Here is a 20,431-nt window from a genome sequence, read left to right as displayed (position 1 = left end):
TTGATTATCTTAAACCTGAATTACCCGGATTTTTTTTTTTTTTTTTTTTTTTTTTGCCCCTGAGAATGATAGCTCCAGCGATAGCTTTTCAGGAACTAAAAGAGTGATAGCTCGACCCATCATTTTCTGAATCACAAGGTACTTCCCATCATCCCTTTTCCCATCGCTTATTCCGTCACTTTCCATATTTACAATTGTCATTCAATTAAAAGCCAAGAGTGGTGTTACAATCGCTATTAGCAGAACAGTGCCATTAGACGGAAAAAGGACGTGCGGAGTGATGGGAAAAGGGATGGAAATACCATCCCTCAAGTCATCGAGGAAAATGATCGCTAGAAATGCTCATTTGTTCCACCATCGCTGGAGCCGTCCCTCCAAAGGGATGGAAAAAATGATCCTGTAATTCAGGCTTCAATGCCGTTTTACACGGGGAACATCATTGCGCAGATTAGTACTGAAAAAGCGGCGAAATTGCGAGAATGCGCGATTGGAATTAGAGAAGGGGGCTATTTTGCCGTCTTGCATCCACGCATTCTCGCATGAGTTCTAGCAATGCACCGCTTTACACGACGCAATTTTGATTGCGCCTTCGTACATACGTCAGACTGCGCAATAGGGTAGTTTCCTTCATCAAAGAAAACGAAAGGCATTGATTGCGATTCCTTACCACCATTAGTGCATTCATAATATACAAATTATTTGGTTTTAGAAATCCCAGTTTAAACGAATGGCAATGTTAAATTTTAACCTCATTTGAAAAAGGACAGATTGGCGCCCATGCGATGCCACTGCACCTGACGTCATAGGGACCTAGATGCTAGACGAGTAGATACGAGTTTTACATCGTCTGAGATTACCAATGCATGCATGAGGCACAGAGCTCAGGGAAACATCTCTTAATAATCACCTATTAAAACTGCCTAAGGTCGTAAAGTTTCCTTCGTTTGATAGGGTATTAATAACCCTTATTTAAGCCAAGCGCTACATGCTAGCAGGGTACTCAGCTACCTGCTAGCAGCCTGCATCGTAGCGGCGCTCAGAGCCTCGCACCAAAGTGGCCTCACACAGCGGAAGCCGGAACCAGAATGACGTCACAAGGGCTATTCCCAGCATTCATACTTAGTCGTGGCGTTTTCGCTCGCATGAAAATTTTCACTCTTCATGTAATCGCGAAAAATAGGTATAGTCATTTAAAAATCTATAAGCGTGAAATACGTACTCCACGAGTAATAATCTTTCGATTTTGGCGATATAAAAATAGGAAATCCGCACTATATCTCGCCCCGTGTAAAAGAGCCTGTCTGGAGACAGCATTACTTCCGTGAATGAATACCTACATCGTAAGTGCAACTTAGCTCCATGAGCATCAGCACAGCGGGCTGTCATGAATATAGTATGGTTGAGTGGGTTGGGAAGGTTGAGGGGGGAGATGTGCCATTGCCCAAGCAGCAATTAATATCCCAAAAACGTTCAGACAACATTGTCGGCGTTAACATATGACATCCGTGCAATATCCATGTTAATCCAATTAACGTTGTATGTGTATATCCCCAGACATATAAGCAAAACATCTGTGTTCTTTAATTCTACACAGAACAACGACGAGTTTTGGATGCATCAACCTTATTCAGATATCCTATGCATATCGTCCGTCGCTTAGTTGGGTTGTACACTTGGGGAATGGGATGGCAAGGAGTGGGGACTGGGGAGTGGCCCATGAATATTAAATTATTGATCAAAGAAATCCCCTTCTTGCAAAATTTATAATTTCTCAAGCGCGTCCATTCTTCGGTCTTTCCTCTCCACGTGGACGATATCCGGGGGAAAATCACATGAATGTTTCTCTTTTATGAGATTTTTCGCCAAGATAGAGGTGTTATATCTTTATTCTTAGCATTTTATGTACTCCTTCATCCGGGTGGTAAAGTTCCGGCCAGACTGACCGATGCACACTTTTTTGCACTCACTCAGTGTGAAATTGGACTTCCATAGAGTAACACGGCCTTGAAGATGGGAGACAAGTCGTCTCTCGAAACGTCGGCTTACATGAAAGAATAGGGTAGTTTCCTTCATCAAATAAAACGAAAGGCATTGATTGCGATTCGTTACCCACCATTAGCGTATTTATAATATACAAATTATTTCGTTTTAGAAATACCGGTTTAGACGAATGGCAATGGTCCATTTTTATCCTCATTTGAAAAGGGCCAGATTGGCGCCCATGCGATGCCACTCCACGTGACGTCACAGGGGCCTAGTTTCTATACGAGAAGATAAGAGTTATACGTCGTCTGAGGTTACCAATGCATGCATGAGGCGCAGAGCTCAGGGAAACATGTCTTAATAATCACTTATTAAAACTGGCTAAGGTCGGAAAGTTTTCTTCATTTGATAAGGAATTAATAATCCTTATTTAAGCCAAGCGCTACCAGCCAGCAGGGTACTCAGCTACCCGCTAGCAGCCTGCGTCGTATCAGCGCTCAACTCGCCTCAAGGTCACCTCACAGGGCGGCAGCGGGAACCAGAAATACGCCACATGAAGAGAGATTTCCCGGCATTCATACTTACGCGTCTCGTTTTCGCGCGCTTGAAAATATTCACTTTTCATTTAATCGCGAAAAATAGATATCGTCACTTAAAAATCTAAAAGCGTGAAATACGTACTCCAGGAGTAATAATCTTTCGATTTAGGCAATAAAAAAATAAAAGGAAACCACCCTATTAACCTAGCTGAGAACCCGAGGAGAATTCATCAAAAGAAGTATTCACTAGGAGAAATTATAATCGCTTATGAAAACAATTTGTTCCCAAGGTATAGAACAATGGTATGAGCGGTAGGCTGCTAAAAGAGCTTCGCTATTGACACGAGTCACTCTATGCTTATGATTTGCTTATCGCAAAAAAATGCCTTTCCATTAAGTCATTATAATACTCATTCAGTGAGTAATGACGACCTTACCTCGGATAAAATTGTCTATCTGGTGTGAGGAATCCATTCAGTGAGGAAACATCATCTAACAGGGGCTATCACTCACTTCGACAATGCGCTGAAAGAAGGTAAAATAATGAAGAGAAGGTCGTATTTTACTGTGAAGTTCATTATGGTGTGCAAATGAACGGAGGTGTCGCGCGAGCATTCTTATCTTCTTTGCATCATTTTCTTGCAACGAAGTGTTAATATTGTATGATTGTTAAATTTATGAAACCATGCACTTTTAAATAGATGCATTGTCTTAAATTTGACTTTGATACATCTTTACCAGATTTTACGCTTTGCGCCAGGCTATGCCATAGGGTGATATAATTAAATTGTACCAGGCAACCCAGTTCTTGATAATATATTATAAAGAGAAGCATTTTTCCTTGGTAAGAATCATCAATGAGATTGTGAGGGTAAAACTTTACTAAACGCGAGAAAATATTAAATTGGTAAGAAAGAGACAAGTGATGCTGTGTGAAGCCGATTCAAATTCTGCGGTTTTTTCATAATAGTCGAGTAACGAAATTTGAGTGGTCTGTTAAATTCCTACCCGTCGATTTCTACTTTCAGTGGGGAAAACAGCCCTGAAGACAACATATAGGATCATTTCATCATATTATTGTAAGGATCATTAGTAAATTTGGATTTTTTGAAACCTTATATAGAGAGACAGTCGGATTTATCATCGGATCCTCGAAGAAATATGTACTTGCAGACGACCTCGCCGTGGAGTGTTTGTTCGTGGCCTTGAAGCTCGTTCAGTGTATTATTCAAATGAGCATATTGATTTATCACTAGAAGATAATTATATAAATATGCTGGCTTTTGTGATATTTGCTGTCACCTTCGTTGCTTTTCTTTTGATAGCCGTACTTTATCTGTACCCCGTAAGTGTTGTTGTTTGGGTAATACTTTTGGTGATGTTGTACCTCATGGGTAGTTTTTATTTTTCGCTCTTAAATTTATTTCGCAGGCATCAAGAAAAAAACCAACAACGATACCAGGTCCCGACCCATCGGATCCAAAGTAAGGCAGTCGTTTAAACTGGATTTAGTACACCCTCAACGTGAACTTAGTTTTAGTGTCCATAGCTTAAGGATTATGATGCATATTATTTTACAGGGATGGAAATTTACCCGATATTCAATTATCCGGTGGGCTGCACAATTACTTAGCGGAATTGCACGATGAGTATGGACCTATCGCATCATTTTGGTTTGGCTCGCAGCTGGTTGTCAGTGTAGCATCTCCTGAAGGATTTGCAGACCAGTCTCATGCATTTGATCGACCGGGTAACTACTAATTATGCTTTATATAATTAAACTATCTTTAGTTTGAATTGATGTTACTTTGTGCGGAAGAAATGATTACAAGGGAGTAATTTTCGGGAGTGTGTTATTGTTATATCACTCGGTGATTGGAAATTGAGTAACTCAAGTAGTTTGCTTCAGCTTGGTAATTCTTGAATTTACTGATGTAGCAAACGTTTATTCGCCTTGCTTAATGACATAGACCTATGTTGATTGGATCAGAGTTGATTGTGATAGTTATACTAGTGATTTGATTCTAGCCTTGCTGTACGAGAGATACAAGCCTCTTCTGGGAGAAGACTGCATTATGTTTTCCAACGGTGCGGAGGGACGTAAGCGGCGGAATCTCTATTCCCAAGTGTTTTCGGAGCAACAGTGCATGTCGTATGCTGTGGTATTTTCTAAGGTAAAAAAGTTTTTTTGAAATGTATTGGTTAGCCTGCTGTTTCATGGTAAATATTGATTAAGTGGCCACCTATCCTAAACAAATTTTATGGACAGTGTATGAAAGGTATGGAAACCATGAATAGTCTCCATTTTTGTTGGGAGGTTTTGTTTTGATGGGTTAAGGATTTTGAAGTTGTATATTCCTGTATCCCAAAATGCACTTTTAATATTTCAATCACTGCCCACTTCCTTCGGAAAAAACTTTGTCTCGGTGGGGAGGCTTGCACATTCCAAGGACCCCAAGGGCTTGGATTATGAGGGCTAGATTGCTTGCTCTCAGCAGGACCGCTCATGACAGATAGGCTAGGAGCCAGGCTAAAGTCGGTCTAAATAATGTTACATCAAAGAAAAGCTTAGAATGAACAAGAAAAACTAAGATGTTTGATTATCCATAATCATGGAATTAATGATTAAAGAATTCCATGCCTACTAGGAACGTTAGCACACTAGGCTGCGTGTCTTGAACATCAGCCAAATTATTCACTTGATTTTGATATGGTTACTCACACCAGATTGTTTGTGACCAGGGAAGTGGTTGTCTACTGATTGCTTTCATATTTTTTGAGCATACAATAGCCTTTAAGTATCCAGCAATCCATTTACCATTCATTTGATTCTAGCCTATCAGTGAAAGTTGTTAAGAAAAGGATCATGAATCAACTATAAAACTGCCCAACAAATTTGGATGAAGTGTATCTGTCTTAGAGATCCTTTTAATCCGTAATTTCTCCTTATTCTTCTATCTTGATATTTGCTTGTGGAAGTGTTTCAGTGTCTTAAATATAGTTGGTTAATAGTTACCTCATTCCTTTTTTCATACTTCTGTGATACATACATTAATTATGCCAATTGTTGATAAATGCTGTGTGAAACCCATGTAGTGTGTAGTGAACGTATTTACTTGATGATTTATCTGGGATTAAATGTAGTTGTTTTAAGTCCCTCCTCAACTAAGGCCAATAAATTGTTCATCTGGCCATTGTGACTCTCCATCATGGAAAGGACGTCTAGTATTGCTCTTCATTCTAATGCTTCAGAAATTTTAGAAACATTTTCAAAATTGCCAATAAGATAAGTTACTTGGATACCATATGACAGTATTATCACCTCAAAGTGCACTGTCCTCTACTTTGAGTTTTATGTATATTCCCATTTTAAATACACATTAGTTGACCATTTTGGTAGGTCCTGAACTGGCTCCAGCCTCCCTTCGACCAATATTATGTTCAGTGTTTATTGATTAGCAATAGTTTATATTGAGTTCATAGCTAAGTAGAAATGAATTTGCTAATGAAACCAGGTTTGATATGTGACATAACTTAGAATTTTTCCAAGTTAATAGAAAGTAATTTTTTGTTGCAGTTGGCTCGTGAGTTGTGTGAACGCTGGGCTCGGAAGCCCTCAGATCAGCTACTTCCCCTTCATCAGTACATGATTGCTTTTGCAGCTAAAGCTCTTTTGACGACAACTTTTGGAGGCCTTTTTCTAACTGATGATAGCTCAATTCTTCAGCTTGTTCAGGAGTATGATGTGGTAAGCATTTTTTTACAAATTGATTTCTTTATTAAAAAATATCATTGCCTTTAGGAATGGACTGATTAACACATTCAGTGTGGAGCATGTCAATGGACGTGATCCCGTCCAAGCCGAGATACGGAGCATGCCAATTGACGGGCTCTGCCGTTTGGATGGGGGGCCTTTCTCCACCTCCGAATGTGACTAACATCCACTTCCGAGTCTTCCGATTGTGTGCATGGCCTTCAGCAAGCTTCCCTCTTTCGACCCCTGTGCGCCGTTTGTAAATACATAGCAGTATTTGATCAGAAGTTATGGTGCGAAAACCTCTCTAATTTTCTTCCTTATTTTATCGGCCAATTCTGATGACGTTCACAAAAATCAGACCCACGTTGAATGTGTTAGTACACATCCCCTGGGTTACATGATTACCCATTAACCATGAAATCATCCGGGCTCCAGGATTGACAAATTTAAGTTTTTGAATCTTGGTTCTTTTAAATCTTCTTAATAATTAAATGATAGATGGCGTGAAATCATCCTACCAATTTTATTGAAGAGTGGCTTGGTATTTATTTTGTATGTAATATCTAACCTGTTTCATTTAATGCATTGATGAAAATGCAACATCTTATGCAGTTGTTTATTTAAACCTGACATCAGTCTTGAGTCCATTCGAAGAAAAATCAGAAAAATAGTTGGCAGTTTTGTGTAGAAACCATGCTGGATGAAAAAGAATGGTTTGAATATATTTCGGGACTGTTGACCATGTAATTTGCTCTTAAATTGGGGACAGCAGGAGAATAGGCTCAAGTAGGTGCAGGAAACACCAAAAGGAAAACATGGGATAGATGGTGATAGGGGAAATTATTTGGTCTTTTACAAACAGCTATCTTGGGTACATCCAAGGAAGAAGGACTGCATGTTACATTTCACTTGAACTGGATAGCACCTTTTGAAGTTGTATGGTGGCAAGCCAGTTGTGTTTATCATGAGAATAACTTACTATGGAATTTGATCCTACATTCATCTTCATGGACTCATATTTTATAAAATGTAACAGGAAATCCATTAGTTGAAAGTGACTAGCATCAAATTGTAAGAAATGAATATAGTCTATCATCTGATCCTGAAAATGCTAGACTAATATAGAATGGTATTTAGTGTGATAGAGACAGTGTCCCTATAAAATATGACCAGAGGGCTTCTGGCATAGGCAGAAATTTAGAGTTCTATTTAGATAAGCAGATAGATGGCCCCGGAGTTGCGAGCAAGAGGCGAGAGACTGCTAATTTAAGGTCATCTCCTCTCTTGCCTCTCCCTCTCCGTACTTACTTATACTTCCCTTACTTACTAATACTTACTCTGCCTGTACTTTTGAATCCTCAATTTTAGTGCATGGCTGAACTGTTATCGAGAGAAGTAATGGAACCCATTGCCCAAAAGAATGATCCCAGGGAAAAGAGATTTCAGCAATCCATTCAAGCCATGAAGAATGCAATTAAGAAAGTTATTGTGGATGCTAAAGCGAAAGAAGAAGGAAACTCGGATAAAAATACACCTCTAATCAAGGCAATAATTTCCAGTGGAATCTCTGAGGAAGCCATGGTCTCTGATGCATTGGCTTACTTTATTGGAGGTTTTCACACAACAGGAAACTGTGAGTATTTATTAAAATCATTGAATAATGTTATCATCCTTGTATTTATTTCATAATTTTAACTTGCAGGAGTTAAGATCAGATTCTATTTGCTTAATTTTTATGGTGGAAAACTCTTTTAAATCACATTCTATAACTGATTTAACTGTTGCTATCTTCAGTCTAAATACCATTAATATACTTCTCTTGTAGTTCTAACTTGGGTGCTGTATTACTTGGCATTATATCCAGAAGTTCAAGAAGAACTTTATCAAGAGCTCAAATTAGTTTTTGGCACCAGCAGTGAATTTACAGAGGACCATTTGAGATCTCTAAGGTTTGGTTAACTTCCTTTGTTTTAAGCTATTAGAATAAATACCTTTTTATCAGTTACGCAGGTTAATCACTTACTTAACTTGCACCAATTACTTGTTTTAGGAATACACATAAAATTCGAACTATATTTCAATGCTTAGTGGGGAACTTGAACTTAAGACCTATGTTGATGGTAAATTAGTTATTTATATCTGAGGTTTTCTACAGTAGTGTGAATGTAAAGGAGCTCATGAGAGCATAAAATTTTGTCTGTATATTTGTAACTTTTATGTAAGTTGTGTTTCATAGACCTAAATTAAATCAATTACCTACCTTCTAGGATGAGGTAAATTATGTTCATTAACAACAAATGAATTCAATCAAAATCTGCTCCTCTATGAAAAAGACCTTGTTTCTTATAAGTAAACCACTCATGGAGTGCTAATAATTTTTTCAATGTCAGTTGTTTTTCCTCAATGTGTGGTTGTAATACATATGTCTCTCTGAAGGTTCACACGACAAGTTCTTGATGAAGCTTTGCGCTGTGGTGCAGTGGTGCCATTTGCAGCTCGAGTGCAGCAGATAGAAACCACCATTTGTGGACATATTGTTCCCAGTGGAACCCCTGTGATCCATGCGTTGGGCGTTGTCCTTCAGGGAGAAAATACGCTGTGGCCTAATCCTGAAAGGTAATATTTATCATCCAAAATTTGCGTGTTGCCAGGGTTGATAAAAAAATATTGCAAATTTTTGAAATTTTTATTTATTAACGTTCTCAGTCATCAAAATTTGTTTCATTATGTGAAATTGTATTTTTCTGAATTCTTTCCATGATAATTTTGTGTAATGTCATCACAACGTAGGGTATCATCCTGACATTTTGATATTAATTTTATTGTAGGCAGTTATGTATTAAAACCTTTTTCTTGTTAGTTGCATTCATCAGTATATCTATGCATAGGATATGAGCAAGTCTGGTGGGATCTATTCTCAACTTATAATGTCAGTTATTGTTTCCTTGTGAAATGGTCCTTACTTTTACAGAAAATTTCCTTACATTCAAACCTGCACTCCTTAAACACTATAAAAATTGCTTTCCAATTGATGTTCAGACATGTATATTGCAGAAATTGATTGTTGTAAAGAGTTAGCTACTTTAAAAAGAAGAGTCTAATGTAAAGAGATCCAACGGATTACTTATTGATGCAGGCAATTCTTGTCTCTCAGCATTTAACGAAAGAATAAAAATGATAGCAAATGCAATGAAAAATATCTGGAATGAAGAGAAAGTTAGAAGAACAGGGGCTGTATTCAGTGAGAATATCAAATGGTAGCAGTATTGTAGAAAATATCCAACTCTCTGTCAGTGTAGCCAAAAGCTGTCAGCCCTCTTGTATTATTTATCTAATAGCTGGGAAACCAGCAGTACAAATTGAATTCACAGCTTGCAAGTTAGTGAAAATGTTATTTTTTTAAGGGTCTATTTACAATTAACTTTGTGGAAATGTCTACCAAATTATTTTATGATGTTTCTTAGCAACTTGAGTGGAGGATCTGTTGTAGAAAATTGTTTCCTGAGGCTTGAATTGAAACTGAAAGATTATTACTCCTGGAGTACAGCAGACTCCCAATTATCCGGCTGTGGTATATCCGTGTTGTGGATTATTCATGCATAATTTTCACTCTTGCTCCATATTTTCCGCGATCTTTATGAAAAATTAAAATCAGACAAAAATTCACCGGGATCACTGCATTAATGCTGGGATAAGTGCGAGACTATGAGCGCCGCTATGATGCAGGCTGCTAGCAGGTAGCGCTTGGTACAAATAAGGATTATCAATACCCTATCAAACGAAGGAAACTTTCCGACCTTAAGCAATTTTAATAGGTGATTATTAAGAGATGTTTCGGTGATCTCTGTGCCTCATGCATGCATTGGTAATCTCAGACGATGTAAAACTCCTGACTATGAGTATAGCATCTAGGTCCCTATTACGTCACGTGAAGTGGCATGGGCACCAATCTGGCCTTTTTCTAATGAGGTTAAAATTGATCATTAACATTCATCTAAACTGGTATTTCTAAAACCAAATAACTTGTATATTAAGAATATAGTAATGGTGGGTAACGAATTGCAATCAATGCATTTAGTTTTCTTTGATGAAGGAAACTACCCTATTGTAGATGTAAATTTTTTACCAGTGATTCATCCTGTTGCTACACCTTCTTTGGGGATGGATGCTGCCATGGAGTAGAAGTGTGTATTTACTGCATTCAAAATGTTAAAATAGGGAATTTGGTGTTATCAAATTGGCCTTGTTAGGCATGGGTAGATGCACAATTTGAAGCGGGTATTAATATTTCAATTTTTTGTGACTTCTCATCTTGATCAGTCATTTCAGCTCCTTTAATTCATAGGATTTCTTTTATCGTAACAGATTTGATCCTAGCAGATTCCAGGAGGAGTCAGTCAAAAGCAGACCATCTCTGTCATTTTGCCCATTTGGGTTTGCTGGAAAAAGAAAATGTCCTGGTGAAACGTAAGTTATCAAATATGTGTACCAACATTTGTTTCTTGAACCAATTGGCGACGACTGAGCAGGAATCCATGCATATGCATTGGCAAAGTAGGAGTGGCTAACTTTGGAATTTGATATAACTTCAGTAGCCTTTTCCAAGACTCTCTTAGCTTGTAGCTGAAAGAAAATGTGACAGATAACTTCATTTTTAAAATTTTAATTTTCTGGAAAATTGAGACCTGAGCTGTTGGTATTCTTATCATTAGAAGCCCCTTCCTATCATCCTAATTGCTCAATAAAGTCACTTTTATTTTTAATTTTTCCTGCTAGAGTTCATTTAATCTTTTGGCTAAACTTAACTTAGTGGCAGAAAAGTGGATAGAAATTTAAAAGTTTAATTTAAAGTGTTTTTTGGCTGAGATATCACTGTTGGTTATTGTTTGATATTTTAATCGCAGTACGTCATTCACGTACATATATGCCTTTTTTCACTGATTGAGATGGTCTTCTACGGAGACTATTGTTTTTGTAAATAGTGGTAGGCAATCCAAATAAGTCTTAAGCATTTAAAATATTACTGCAGCAATTGACCGGCAAAGGTATTTTTTTCCGTCGATGCTGTAGAATTTGCCAAAAGTTGGCTAGGTATGTAATTAATGGAGATAAGGTTACTTTATTATTCCAATCCTGGTTGTAAAATACGAGGGTCGTTCAATGAGTGCTTAGAACTTTCAAGAAATTTCTTTATCAGCATCAAAAATGTATGCTAACCAGAAAGCAGTACTAGATTATTCCGCATACATTCCAAAATATCATTGCCAAGACTTGAGCGGCCCATTTTGACATCTTTGCCTGCTTTAGAATCTTCAAAATTCTATTGTTTCACCGGCTATTTGGTCTATTAGCGATTGGGTTTATTCTCCACTGTGAGCAAATGCGGCAGCAATCTTGCTGAGGTATTTTTCACACCCAAATTTTCTTGCAAAATGTAACAATTGCGCATTGCAATATGACTGTGGTCTTACCTATATCGTGCACTTTGACTAAGCTATCACTTCAAAACGTAACGTGGATTTTGCCAATCATTTCAGCAGTAGACACTTCTAAAGGGCATCCCAAACAACATTAATTTTTTTTGGATGTAAAGCCTAGTTTAAGTTCAATAATCCAATTTTAAATAGTAAAAGAAGCACAAAAGCAGATGGGCCATACAATTTATGCAACTCAGCTTTGATTTCCTTCAGCATTAATCCTTTCAAAAACAAGTGTTTGATCACTGCACGAAATTCCCTTTTACCCAATTTTATAAACAAATGAAAGTCGTTCACTACAATAAGCATCGGCAACAACAATGAAAATATGGGATGGATACAACTGTAACTCAAATAGCTGACTAGTGGAAAAGGGAAAAACAATAACAGAAGAGTATTATGCATTATGACATTGGATTGGTTGATGGTAGAAATCAAGAATAGCCCCGTCGTTTGAGGCAGAAAAATTTCTTCCTTCTACAAGACAATGTGCGGTTGCTCACCTGGGGCCGTATTCTGTATTTCGTCGGTGCCGCACCGGTCGGTTTCCCTTTCAAGCCCACCGACTGGGCATCAAACCGTACCGACAACGGATTCCGCACCGACGACGACACTTTCAGCGATTCTGTAAGGTCGTCGGTTTCAAACCAGTCGGTACGGTACCCTCTCCTCCTCAAACAGGGAAAATCCGAATATATCCGAAGTTTCACGTGTATCCACCAATGAAAGAAGGGTAAAAACAAGTGAAGACTCATTGGCACAGTTTGTTGTCGTCATTCTCAATCTTTTTATTTGCGGAAATTACGACTTATTGCTAGATTAAGATAAACGATATTGGATAAGTTGTTAACAATGCTTATATAATGTGTGGTAGTATTGCTGTACCTACAGAATCGAAGGAAACAATATTACAACATCACAATAAAGTTTGTATGTGATGGAGATTGTTGTTGCTGGAATGAATTATTGAAACTATCCTTGAGATCGTAGTTTCTTTTTTTAAATATTGGTTCCGTATAATGCTATTTATTCATGATTTGGTAATATAGTTGTCATTAAGTAAGTTCCGTATAAATGTTATCAACGGAAGGTTATGCCATTGGCACCGTAGCAGACGAAAATAGCATACCATGGAACGTGAACGTAGGATTCAAATGCAAATGTAATATTAGAGGAACAAGTTAGGAAATTGTTATAAAAATATGGAGCTGGGTGCAATTAAAAGAAGTGTAATGACGAGGAAGTAAATAAATTGTGATTGGGTGAAATACATATGTATAAGTTGCGCATTCCAAGTGAGAGAAAATGATAATATTGCGGTAAACCTCATACTTATTAACAAATATCTTCTTTTATCGTCAAGGGAATCAATGGCTGACGATGAAATGAAATATAGTTGCCCGTTAAAAATGAAAGAAACTGATACCGTTGTGGCAAACTTCATACTTAAATAAAAAGATCTTATTTCTATGCCGAGAGAAACGCCAAATTGATGATTGAGTGAAATAACAGTCGCCTATTCAGAGTGATATAAAGTGATAACATTGCGGCAAAACTCATATATAATCAAAACTATCTTTTTTGTGTCAAAGGAGCAAATAAATGATGATAGAGAGAAATAAAGCCTATTACAAGCGAGTGAAAGTGCGGTAACATAAATGAGAGAAAGTCATTATATGTTAGCAAACCTCATTTTTATTAACCATTATCTTATATTTCTGTCAAGGTAATTAATATAGATGATGACAGTGAATTATAGAGGCGTATTCGAAGGGGCAGAAAAAGATAACATTGGAGAAAACCTCATTATTTACTCGGTGATGAGGTAAAAACAAAATAAAACGTACAATGCGCACCAATGAAACCCACTAGTCGGTGGCCGTACCGACACCTCTTTGCTGTCGGTACGGCTACCGACGATCTCCCGTCCTCTCGTCGGTGCCGCACCGACCGGGTTCGTACAGAATCGCACGACTTCTTACCGGGAGTCGGTGTGACGTCGCACCCGACGAATCGGTGCCGCACCGATCGGTTTGGAGTTACAGAATACGGCCCCTGTTCAGAGTCAATATCAAAAATTACAGAGTTAAAGTTTCAATTATGACAAAATTCACCAGATTTGGCCTTCAGTGACTAGTCCTAATTTCAAAACTTGAAGAAATGGCTTGAAAGACAAAGGTTCACCTCTATGGAAGCGGTAATCACCCAAACTAATACCTAGTTTGAGGATAACCTGAAATTTTACTTTTTGGACAGCTTAAAATGCTAGGAAGAATGCTTGCAAAAATTTATAGAGCTGAAAGGAGACTTCAATGAAAAAAAAATTTAAAAAATTGACCTAATGTAATTTGTTTTTGAATTTTTTTTTTTGACTTATTGAATGACCCTCGTACAAAGACATAAATATTAAAACCAGGAAAATATGGATACCCCCACCCCTTTGTCTTGACTGGATTAGTATCATTTGACTTCTATTTCATGAGCTATGAAAGCATGTTTTAACTTGATTATCTTGTGATTTGCTCTGGAAATAGTGTTAAAGGCATACATATTTTGCTGGTTTGTTACAAAATTAAAGATTACCTCCATCTAGTTCCACCATTTTACAACCCATTTATTGGTAAATTTCAGTTTTACACTAATGATGACAATTTTGGTGCTTTGCTTTCAGGTTTTCATACGTCGAGGGTGCAGTTTTGGTGTCAAACGTCATTTTGCGTTTCCAACTTGAACTGGCAGATGGCCAAGAAGCGACCCCTTGCCTTGGAATGGTGTCGAGGCCTGAAGATGAAGTGTGGTTCAAGTTAAAGCCAAGGGAGTAAATAATTCAAGAAAAGCTCAAAAATGTGACGAAGAAATCCTACCTTTGATTTTGAAGCACAATTTATGATTCCTCTTTCTGAGCGATAAACTACATTAGTTTCACGGGAAAGTGCACGGAGGACAGATTTGTAGCTGGTATGTTGTGCTGTTTTTATTTGCTAGTATTTAGCTAGGCTCATGTTGTCTTATTTTTATCATTCTAATAATGCTGAAAAGAGTTGAGCAGCTTCAGTCCTAGGGAGGATATGTTAATTTCTCATGGAAAGAAGAACTGTAAAGGATGATGCATTTGAAGTGCTTACGTTGACTATACAAGTATTGCAGTAAATTGTGGTGTAACAGTTGAGAAGAATTCAATAGTTTGGTGGTTTCTTCATATTATTTCTTAAGTGGCATTTCACATTCATGGATCTCATGCTAAGTGCAAACAATCAAAGGACAATGTGATATTTTTTTAAGCTTTATGTATTTTACAACACGTTTTAGTGAATCTGCTAGATATTCTGTAATTGGAACATCAAGTCACCAGTTACTTGTGCATCATAGTATAGTGTATTTTTTAGAACCTCCTGTTCATTAGGCATGATTGTCATAATAGATATATCTGATGAATGAAAGAAACACATTTTTGTACAATTTTTACATTCCGATATATTTTAACAAATACGATAGAGAGTAAATGGAAGTTTACTTGTATTTGAGAACCATCACTATGTTTCCTTGCAGAAGTAATGTATTTTATTGTACTAATCTTGCTGCTATATTTTGTAGTGACTATTAGTGTACATCTTCTCTTTCATATTGAAGAAATTTTCGTGTGCACTCCTGCAAATTAGATGACATATCATGGAATGAGTAGTGTTTTTGTTTTTTGTTTTTACTTTGACTACTTCAAGGGAGTTAAGTATTCCTTAAAATCACAACATCAACCAATGCATTTTTATCTTAATAGACGTGTAAGGCCTTGCAAGTCATTTAGCTCAGAGGGGCATCATGAGTGGTGTTACAACTGCTTGAGAAATCACTAGAAGTTTTTTCACTTGGGTGTGGAATGGAATTGGTCGTCATTCAATGATTTTGATGTCCAGTTTTTATTCTTGGGTGCACAAGTTATGTCAATATGATTGAATGCTTATGATATTTTTTGAATAAAGAAAATATAGGCCTCAGAATATTGTTTCTTGTGAAATTTTGCAAACTGGTCATGTGATGTTTTGATCTTGAGTGTGATTCCAAGGTGAGAAGTGTAGTTCGAAGCATTGGTGGTATGCTACTGGACTCAATTACACCTAAATGATTAGTTTCAAAATTGCTTTCTAAGAGCTTGGAATGTAGGCTTTCGCAGCGAGATTCATTGATGTCGACGACTTTCGGGTTCAGCTGCATATTGTGCGTTGTCATGCAAGCTTTCGCGGCCATTAAAGGTTGCATCAGCTGCAGTGGGCAACTGCTCCCCCCTAAAAGCAAAAGTAAATGTAATTCAATACGGAAGTTTTGAACAAATTTTCTTTTAATCCATGAAAAGTGATGTTATTATAAGACACGTAATTAAAATGAAAATATATTTTTTTCGAGCAAATAATTTAAAAAATTAATATAGCGCTGTAATAATTTTCTTGAAATTTTGGTTTAATTAACCATTTCTGTGTTACATCTCAACGACCACGGCTTGCCCCCCTCTACTTTTGATCCTGGGTACGCCCTTGGCTCACAATTATGTACTCCCTAATAATAATCAATGTTCGTAATATCATTCACTACAAATCTACTGGACAGGACTGAATAGGTGGTTTCCGTATCTAAATCCTGGCTACCCCCAAATGAAATGCTTTGAGTGTAAGATAGAGAAACGAAAGTTATGTGGGAGCCTATGGAATAAATGATGAGAAAAGGATGCCCTGTGAGATGTCCATGTGGTTTTAACCCTTTCTAACCCAGAGCTGCTTCTAGGAGAAATTAAATTTCAAGACTTCATATTTAAAAAAAGTGAACATTTTTTACTCTATCATAATTATTGTTTCAGCTACATATTTTTCCGTTAAACTCGATAGCACAATTGAACACGTAGTTCAAATCTTTCTTGAATAAAGCTGAAAATGTAGTGTACATTTTTGATCTTACTCAGCCTCTTCAGTTCCAGTGTATCATATATGTATGATACATCTGGTTTTTTTTTACCATTTCCTAATCTAAGAGTGTCTCGAAGAGCTGAGTGCCACTTGTATTGTATTCCTTACATTCTGCAAGATTTAACAATTTTTTAACCAGATTAATATTTTTAAGTTCTATTTCTGGAGAAAGATGAAGAGAATGCAAATTTTCTGCAGAAAATACTCTTTCAGGTATGAAGAGGTTGGAAGCAACAAGGGGTTATGATGGGCTAAAGTGGAGGGTAGACAGCTTCCTTAACCAGGAAGCTCCATAGAAAAAGCTCCTGTCTTGGGGTGTCCTCTATTACAGTTGAGCTGGCAAGAGTTGTCCCATTACAGGAAAAAGGGTTCGAAGAGAGGTAGTGGTATGGTTGCCAGGTCAGAAGTGTAAACATCTGCACTCAGAGATGAACAAAAGGCTAAGCAAAGAAAGGGTATGATACACCCTCTTAAGTGATGATGAAAGAAGGGTTATTTCCTGGAATTCCTGAAGATTCACAACTGTACAAATGACAATGTTGCATTTGAAAATGAGAATGTTGGTTGTAAATAAGAGGCAGTGATTGGCTGAGTGACATGTGCAGACACCAGGGTCTTCCGTCCCATATGGGACAATTCTAGACAGCTCGACTGTAATGGATGTTGATCCCATTTGTTGATCAGACTTTAACAGGAGTTCCCAATTGGGAACAAACTACATAACGTGAAACCAGACTTGTCAGTGTGGGCTTCTTTTGTTAGGAGTACGCAGAGAGAGGAGGTTGTTATTACACGCCTGAGGATAGGACGCTGTGCCATGACTCACTCTTATCTCTTCACAGAAGATAAAATCCCACCTCAGTGTGATGAATGTAACTTTGTTATCAGTGTACAGCATCTTCTGACGGTGTGATTTATATCAGGTATGGTGAAATGGAATGGACCTTGTCGGAGGATTAAGGGTTAGCAATTTTATTTGTATAAATTTTCTCTTTTATTGTTCCATTTTGAGAAAACCACGAATATGTAATTTTTTCCAATTTATGGGGTGATTAAAAATAAAAAAAAGAACTTTTTAGCATAAGATATGGTGTGGTGCAATATGACCTCAGATGTCGATGTGCCCTTTAAACAAGATTACAGCTTCTACTTAAAGAGGATCCAGTCATTGTGATTTTCATTGGGGAAAAATGCAGGCCTGGAATTAGGACGGAACAGAAGTGGCATGTGCGCCGAGCGGCATATTTCACGGGGCGGAAAAATTTGGAAATTTTATGGAAAAAAATTATTTAATTTTTCTAATTAAATTATTTAACAATAATTATTACTTTATAAATTATTAAACAATTACAGTGGAACCTCGTTAAAGCGAGTACGGGCTATAGCGACACCCCCGCTATTACGAGAGATAGCCAATGCACCGTCAATTTACCCTATAATAAGCGTGTTAAAGAATTCGTTTTTACGAGACCCTTTCGGTGTTGGCTCTCGCTATAGCGAGGGTTTCACTGCCGGAAGACTTTCATGAAGACTCCTTAACCTCTGTAATTGCTAGCGATCTGTTAGAAATGAAGTTAATGGAGTGCTCAGTCTCAAATGTATGTGGTAAACTGTCGTTCGATAAATATAATGATGACGAAACAATGCTTTGCATGATTTTTATTCAGTGCGGTGCTTATAAATTGTTTGAATAGTTAGTCGTTATTTGAGTAAGGAAATTTAGTGGTGCAAAAAAAACATCGCCTTTCGTCTGGATTTATGCTTACGTTTATCGGATAGATGTTTATCTGTCGCCGCACGACTCCTGTTCCTGTATATCTGTTCGCAACAGGTATATTGGCTATTATTTGCTCCACCTCCGGTAAAGCGACAATTCGCTATAGCGAGTGTTTATTAGTGCACCGTGGGGTGTCGTTATATCGAGGTTTCACTGTATATTCGTAAATCGATTTCTTTTTTTCTTGGCCTCAATTATTTAATGATGAATAACTTCTCGCAGTGTAGGTCTGACCCCAGGCCTAATCAGACTTATATTCCAATATGTTATTCATCATTAAATATTGTTAACAAAACTCCTTAATTGCAAACCTATGGAGTGTAATTATTACGGAATCTCCAAAAAGTAGCTGTCTGATGTGTTTAATATATTGTAGTGGTGGGGGAAGGGAGCAAGGAGGGAGAGGATGGGTGGCAAACTGATCTTAGCCCCCCCTGACAAAACTCCTAGTTCCAGCCCTGGAAATATGATGTCATGACTGACACCAAAGATGCTGTCAGTTGAAGTGGATAGAAAAAAGATGATGACATCCATAGCACCATGAAACTCCAGCTTGAACATAGGGCCCAATTCCAATCCACTTTGGGATATACTAGGCATACTTATATTTCCCCAATTTTTACAAGTTAACATCACGTTTTTCAACTTAGGGAAATCTCATGTCACACCTCAATACACATGACAACAATAGTGGATCCAGGATTTTTTGTAAGGGGGGGCACATGGGTCTAATAGGCAAACTGTCCTCTCATATTTGGGATTGAAAACAACATACAACTATTTTTTAAGCGCCTGGGGGGGAATGTCATGTGCCCCCTTCCCCCTCCCCAAATCTGACTCTCCATGGCAGTATGAAAATAACATTAATAAAAGTAATAATTTTTATTTGGCATTAAAAAATTGAATTTTCTATTGTCTTTGTCATAAAATGCATCAATGTACACACATAGAGTGTACACTTTTATATAATGAATAAAAGGGGTGCTGGAGACTCCTTGTCTTAGCGTGGATGGGATGGCTGAGATCAAGTTACCATTCTCTATTTATTTCTGCTATTCATGAGCTTAAAGACACTTTTTACATGCCATTCAAATTTCCACTGGGAAACTTCCTCAAAAGCACCTTTCAATATATGCCTTGCAAAATCCACACCCAGCTTTGCCGATTGCTGGAAGATGTTTTCTTTGACGTGATTTCTGTTGGAGGCAGGGGGCAGATAGGAATTAAGGCTGGGTGGTTTAGATGCAACTAATACCGGGGAGTGTGGGGGTATGGAATAGCCACCAGGATAAGCGGTAGGTGCAAGATTAAAATTGTGGAATTTTAAGATAAATGGTTCAAAATGGTGAGTTTTACGGCTTTCTTAGGGATATATAATTAATCCTTACACCATTCTATTAGTTATATCAATCCCATTAAGTAAAATGGATTAAACTTAAAAATTACTCTGAGCTTTTGGGGGAGTTTTAACCCCTGAAACGCCCACTCGCTGTGCCACTGGTTGGAGGACACTGCAAATTTGGGTAAAATGAACAAGATTGTACCTGATGCCTCCTTGAAGGTGAATTTTCATAGCATGTTAATATTTGGATGGATTGTAACTACCATGCTCTAGATAGCATGAATATTTTTCCTGAAAATCTGGGCTTCATTTGAGTAGATTGTGAGTAAAACTCCTAGAAATGTTAATGGAGAAGCTTGGAGGGTGAATATTTTGATGTATGCATTGGGAATTGGATTGCTTACAAATTGAACACATCATACAGGAAACCCAGGAGGGAATAAATTGCAATTGTTTGGCTAGAGATATGCTTTTATGTAATTTGGTTTGGCATTATTTATATTAAATTCCATATGAACTCAAAGTATTCCCGTTGTTTTTATGTTTGTTTTTAATCCCGACTTCTTTCATTCCCAAATTGCTGAAGCTACCATCATGTCATTTT

At 37.5% G+C, this 20,431-nt stretch overlaps 1 protein-coding gene across 4 annotated transcripts; it reads left to right on the top strand.

The window, feature by feature from the left end:
• The first annotated feature begins 3,006 nt into the window (after positions 1-3,006).
• On the top strand, positions 3,007-15,751 carry LOC124163230 (cytochrome P450 20A1-like). Of its 4 annotated transcripts, none has more exons than XM_046539983.1 (11): positions 3,007-3,057; positions 3,551-3,867; positions 3,954-4,006; positions 4,103-4,272; positions 4,551-4,696; positions 6,100-6,270; positions 7,648-7,912; positions 8,105-8,228; positions 8,716-8,895; positions 10,645-10,746; positions 14,428-15,751. In XM_046539983.1, exons 2-11 carry the CDS (start codon positions 3,796-3,798, stop codon positions 14,576-14,578), a joined length of 1,434 nt encoding a protein of 477 aa, XP_046395939.1. In that variant the 5' UTR covers positions 3,007-3,057; positions 3,551-3,795; the 3' UTR covers positions 14,579-15,751. The 4 variants fall into 4 exon arrangements, with proteins under 4 accessions (XP_046395939.1, XP_046395938.1, XP_046395937.1 ...); XM_046539982.1 differs by lacking the exon at positions 3,007-3,057 and adding an exon at positions 3,110-3,429; XM_046539985.1 differs by lacking the exon at positions 3,007-3,057 and having other exon boundaries at positions 3,528-3,601; positions 3,680-3,867.
• The last annotated feature ends 4,680 nt before the right edge of the window (positions 15,752-20,431 follow it).

This window comes from Ischnura elegans, chromosome 8, assembly GCF_921293095.1.
Source record: "Ischnura elegans chromosome 8, ioIscEleg1.1, whole genome shotgun sequence".
NCBI classification, from domain to species: domain Eukaryota; kingdom Metazoa; phylum Arthropoda; class Insecta; order Odonata; family Coenagrionidae; genus Ischnura; species Ischnura elegans.
Note: the sequence above shows the minus strand (reverse complement) of the source record. Positions and strands in the feature narration are given on the sequence as shown.